At 43.0% G+C, this 6154-nt stretch overlaps 1 protein-coding gene across 2 annotated transcripts in view; it reads left to right on the top strand.

Annotated features, from left to right (window-relative positions):
- The first annotated feature begins 758 nt into the window (after nt 1-758).
- The window catches only part of sema3h (sema domain, immunoglobulin domain (Ig), short basic domain, secreted, (semaphorin) 3H), a 62598-nt gene continuing 57202 nt past the window's right edge, over nt 759-6154 (top strand). For both annotated transcript variants that reach the window (XM_080496507.1, XM_080496506.1), the window contains exon 1: nt 759-1232. In XM_080496507.1, the coding sequence (XP_080352633.1) occupies nt 1133-1232 (100 nt within the window). In that variant the 5' untranslated portion in view covers nt 759-1132. The remainder of the gene's footprint in view (nt 1233-6154) is intronic.

The following is a 6154-nucleotide window of genomic DNA, read 5'->3' as shown; positions in this document are numbered from 1 at the left end:
ACTTTTAACGCACTTCTGGGCTCACGTGTCTTGAGTTGCTCTCCTCTCATCAACCTGCACACCGTCTGAAGGGGGTTGTTGAATCAGGAGAGACTGCTGCCGGGCTCGTCGTCGTAAAATCATCACCGAAGCTGTTTGACAAGCTGCTGCCACCGAGCAGCCAAAACAAGCGATTGTTCATGTGTGTCTCCACAATTATGTTCAAGTTATTGTTCTTGTTTCTTCTCTTTTTAAATCTTTGTTACTTTTATTTATCTCTTCTTTTTCTTTCCCTCCCCCTTTGTGTTCCTTGAGGCTTGTTCTGGCTTGTAGAATAAATAATATGCAAGTCAGTTACATATTACAAACTTCTTGATCAAGACAGAAGAGGGGAAGGAGTGAGAGAGAGAGAGAGAGAGAGAGAAAGAAAGAGAAGAAGAGAGATGAAGAAAAGAGGGGGAGTGAGAGAGACGTGGATAAAGATGAAAGCTGATTTGCCTCTCATTTCCACTTTAACCAGGTTTTCTCGGAGCAGTGAATGGGCGAGCGCGTCTGCACTTGTGTGTGTGTGTGTGTGTGTGTGTGTGTGTGTGTGTGTGTGTGTGTGTGTGTGTGTGTGTGTGTGTATACAGGGTGGCCACAAAGATCTGGGATCTTTCTCCCTCCGCCTCCCAGAAAGAGAGAGAGAGAGAGAGAAAGAGAGAGAGAGAGAGAGAGAGAGAGAGAAAGCACATGCAGAGAGGAGCTGCTGGGACGAGAGACAGAACAGAAGAGAGCTGTCAAGCTGCGAGGAAGCAGCAGAGAGACGACTTAGTTTTTTCTTTCCTCTTCTTGGAATATAATTTCTTCTATGTCTCTGAAGCCCCCTACACACACACACACACACACACACAGACACTCACACACACACTCACACAGAAACATACACCCACACACATAGACATCAACACAAACACACACAAGGTAGAGTGGGTGTGTGCATTTGAGTGCTCTAGGTACTTTATTTAAAGGAGCTGGACTAACTGAAGCCTGACACGTCGGTGTGACCTGGACATTTACACCCTGAGAGGATTTCTTTCCTTTTGACAAGACAACCACTTCCTCTGGCACTTCTAGATTTCTAGACTCCAGCATTTCACTCGTGAGGTGCAGGATGCGCTGGCTACTGACGGCGGTCCTGCTGGCCCATCTTGGGGTCTCATTGACGGGGGCATGGAGAGCTTCTCAACCAAGACTGCAGTTCAGTCACTCCGGTAAGAAGCAGCATGAAAATGCTCTCTTGTTTTTCTCTGGGTCTTCTCATTTCAAGTTCTCACACTCTTTTTGCCCTTCGTCTTCCTTCAACGCCAAACACACTGCGCAACAGATGGATATCAAACCACTTTATCTTTCTGTCCCGACCCCGTCTTGGTTATTTCCCTTCCCGTTACACACACCTGTGTCAAATTAATCCTGGTTTGAGCAGCACTTTCTTCTCTCAAAGTGTTGATGAACTTCATCATCATCATCATCATCATCATCAGTACTCTAAGACACCTTAATGAACAATTAAAGCTTTCTATGTGCATACTTTTGTTCAGTGCTCAGAAATGCCAGTAAGCCACATCTGAACTTTAACTGCACGTGACCATTTATTGCAAGACGTTTACTTTTTCTTCAGAAACACGAAGGTGAGTACAGCCGCAATCCCTAAAATAAACCATAAATGCTCCAGATGATCAAGACAAGCAGCTGGAGCTCTGTGAGGAGTGTTCACTACCGAGAGGTCAGGTTGTCTCTTTTACTGCTCAAAACATAAAAACGAATGACAACGTCTTTACGTTTGGCTGTATGATTTTCTGAAAGTGTGTGGACTTTGGATTTTCGCCCTTTGAGTGTGTGTGTGATTCCTCCTGGTTTCCTCTCACAGTCCAAAAACATGAATTTGAGGCTAATTGACTCTGAGATGTGAGCGTGTATCACTGTCTATTTCTGTGTTCACTCCATATTCCTTTGGTAATTCCTCGCTTTAGCCAACTCTATATGAGTTGGTATAGCAGTATATGAGCTGGATCGATATTGACATTCTGGATGAAGGGTCAGCACTACTGTGTTTTTCTTGCAAGAAAAAAAAAACAGGCCTGAGGTTGTTTTATCAACCTTAAACTTATTTCCAGCCGATGTTTGCCAGCATCTTGGAAACTATTTAGTCCTTCACACCTAAAGACGTCCCCCTTAACTTAAAGTGACTTCTTGAAAGCAAAGCTCCTCCTCCGGGACTGGAAAAAGTGTCGATGTCAGTTAGTTTCAGATTTGGCCAACAAAGAAATAATTAGATGATCAGATGGCAGAAATCCCAGACCCAGATTGCCACCAAATTCATTATTTCTTGGCGCGGGGCCAGCATGACCACGGGACTGAAAATTCATGCATTTTCTCCCAGAAAAAGCCTGCAGAATACAAAATGAGTCAATGCAGAAAGAGGAAATTCATAACCGACTGGGTTTTTCTCACTCGTCTTTTTCAAGCATGTGAGGCTGCGGCTGCATCAGTTGTTAATTTGTTAGCAGTTGTGTTTTCACCTTGTGGTCGCAGCAGCAGGGTGTGGCTCTCCTCACTGGGGGGAAAAAAAAAAAGAGGTTTTCATCATGAAGCATGTGTAACCGGCGCTGCATTTGATGCTCTTGGAGCTGTTCTTTAAGTAAGGAAGGAATTAACGCTCTGACCTACGTTGAGTGTTTTGCTGTTTGGGGTCGACAAACGTGACTGTTCAAACGTAATGAGAATGCAATCTGCGTGTTGTAATTAAAAGGGGATTTGGCGATTTGATTCGTTTGCCCTCTTAACTCTATTTACCGAGAATCCCTCTCAAATTAAAAGCATTCTGAAGGCATACAAGGTAAATGCAGCTTCTGTTTGTTGATGTTTACCAGCGCATACCAATAAACCAACTGGTTACACATTCTTTACATGGGAGACACTCAGAAGGTCCATGCGATGAATATGATGAGACTGGAGTCATGGCCTAGAAATTACAAGCAGTGGGAAAAAGGAAAACCATGTTCTCCCAGGTGGGAATTTAGCTCTAATGAAATCTAAAAGTGAAAATGTGAAGTCGTCCTAAAGTAGTGTTTTGTGCCTGTGAGCGCTCATTAATGTGGGCACTGATTCTGTACATGGGACTGTATGTCCTTGAATATGTGTGCGTGTGTTTTTGCATGCATGTGTGTGTGTGTGTGTGCGTGTGTATAAATGCGTTACTGCACGTGCGTGGTTACGTTTGAAGATAAAAGCTTCCATTCGTGCATTTACGCAGAGCATTTCCAGGATCTCTGCCCACTTTGCTCTTTGTTGTGCTATTCCTGCCGAGGCGAATCCTCATGTCTTTGAACAGCTGAGGTTTGTGTTTGTCTCACATCTACAGTGAGCAGTGGGCTCGCCTTGGGAGCAGGAACCAAAAAAATGTGTCCAGGGATTGTGATGTCCACCATCGTGGGTCCGTGTGTGTGTGTGCGTGTGTGTGTCTATCTTTCTGTGGGAGCTCTATGCTGTGGTCACTTCCCTTCTCATCACCACAGAGGTTTTCCTCAGACAGACGGAGGAGTTTTTCTTTTTCTGTTTTTTTTTTTTCATTTGGAATTGCTGTAATTAGAAAAGGATTTCAGCTCCACTTAAACACATTGACTCTGAGGTTGTTATGTGGTTCAGGGTCATTGCACATTTAGATTTTCCTTTATCTCTGGGAACTAATGACTAATTGAAAAAAAGAAGAAAAAAAGACAGTCGAATAAACAATTGAGAAACATTTTTCGTGTGAAGACACTTGTTTTTTTCTCATTCAGCAATCACACAGCAGCGCATGGTAAACTATCATCATAATGATTTCCAATAAAACATTTTTTAATTTTTCATCAAGTCTGTCTTTTTTTGAAAACCTTTCATTGATGATGTAGGTGTGAGCTGGAGCTGCTGTATCTCACACAATCTATGTCTCACACGCACACGCACGCACAGTTGTGCCTCAGTTATTAATTGGCACGCTGGCACAAAGGCACAATAGAAGTGCAATGACAATGGCGTCCATAACGCCTTGCAGCCATTCATTCAGACGTTGAGGATCGGGGTGAAGGTGCAACAGCTCTGAAACAGACTGGCAGTGTGACAGGGGCCTCTGAGTATGTAGTGAATTTGCACCTATTTAATGTTTCTATATGGCACATTAAGCCCCAACTGCATTCACTGCATGTGTGACGAAGCTGTTTTGAGCTCAAAATAAAACCTGAAAAAGCACAGAATTTTGCAAGAGTGTTAAATGTCGGGAAAGGAAGGGGGTGAAATAAATAATTTTCTGTTAAGCTGAATATTTTGTCAATAATCTTTGGCAGTGAAAGACTTTGCATTTCAGAAAATCAGTTTTGCACAGTGGGAGAAGTCGGTGATGTTCCGGTAATCTCCTGGACTCAGGCGGGACAAAACGCGTAGCAGAAGGTTTCATTTAACAGATATGAAGGTTATGGGATCAGCACTCGTCTGCTTGTAGACGGGACTTGATCGCACCATGTCTGGTTTGGAGACCAGGGTCTTACAGTCCACGCCAGCCACTTGGATTTGAAAGCTGGATTCTCATAACGAGGTGAGATATAATTACTTTTCCAAATTAGAACCCTGCCACTGTTGTCCACATTTTATGTCATGAAGTTTATGAAGTAACCACAAGACAAATCAGTATTTCAGGTGATGTATCCTGTCACTCCACATGGGACTCAAAAATACAAATGGAAAACTAATTTGTTCGAGGACAAGGAAGTGACCTTGGCCATTTGCATGTTGAAGAACCAGGGCAGATTCTTCTTCTTGGTACTAGAATGGGAGGATTTCATACAGAGATTAAATAACAGGGAGCATAACCAAGAGGAGGGGTCTTGAAATAATGTTCCCTAGCCAAGAAGATCCATGTCCATTTGGTAAATGAGGCCTGAAGGCCTAAACAACATGTCTCTCTCAGCTGAAGGTCATTGCATACCACCCCAGATGGGACTTGAACCCACAACCCTTGGCTTAGGAGGCCAGTGCCTTATCCATTAGGCCACTGGGGCTCAAAAAGCACTGCTTCATTGCGTATGCAGAGAGAGTAATGCTCATGTAACAGGGCGTTCCAAAGATGAGGCAAAAGCAGCATTCCAGACGAGGACAGTCTTTCTGTATTTTCCTGAATGTCACCCCAAATGGGACTAAAACAGAATTATTTGGCTTTGAGACATTGCCTTATCTGTTAGTGAGGCCTCAAAGCTAAGTTCTCAGAAGCAGATGAAAACAAGGGTTATATTTTAGGGAAAGGCCTTTCTGTTGTTGTGTTTTGGAACTTCAGATGGGACTTAAAACCACAATCCTTGGTTAGGAGAAAGTACTTTATCAATTACGTAGCCAAGTTCTAAGAGGGAGCTGAGACAGGAACTATGTTTCAGGTGATGACCCCGCTGCTGCAATCTCATATTAGAGCACCCCAGATGGGACTCGAACCCACTTTCTCAGAAGCAGCCAGTACCTTTCTCACGGTTCATTGGTCACTTGAGACATGTGACTGATAACAGGTGGGTATAACCAGGAAGTAATGTTGTATAGTGACTGAAAAAGGTAAGAGTGAGCTGACCACCACACATTGAACCCTCAGTTTACACTATGCAGAGACGTATATCATGTATAGTGAAGCAGCAGCACTCCAAAGATGAGGCAAAAGAAGTATTCGAGGTGAGGACACTTTTTCCTGTAACTTTGCTTTTTTTTCAATCTAAATGGAACTCAAATGGGACATTCTAGTGCCCCAGATGGCCTGATCCATTGGATAACTGAGTGTTGAAGGATAAATGTTCAGAGAGAAATTAGATAAATGCTGCACTTCAGTTGAGGACACTTCTACTGTATCCTACCTTTTGTAAAACCACGTTTCCTGACTTTGAAAGTCCTGATCATGGTATTCAGTCTTTAGTGATTAGTTTGTTAAAGTGTTACTTTCAGTTTTCAAGAATCATTTATTTATGTCTCCTTTGTGCAAAATGGGATTGTGCACCAGATGCTGTTGAATTTATTGTAACAAAAGCGAGAGTGATCTTTATCGACAACTGTAAAACATTGGCTCCCCAGAAACTTGTTTGTTTGTTCTGTGATCACTACAACAAACTTTTACATCTGCTGTCGT

The sequence above is a fragment of the Blennius ocellaris genome (genome assembly GCF_963422515.1).
Source record: "Blennius ocellaris genome assembly, chromosome: 5".
Lineage (NCBI taxonomy): Eukaryota > Metazoa > Chordata > Actinopteri > Blenniiformes > Blenniidae > Blennius > Blennius ocellaris.
The sequence above is the reverse complement of the archived record's forward strand: the minus strand, read 5'-3'. Positions and strand labels throughout refer to the sequence as shown.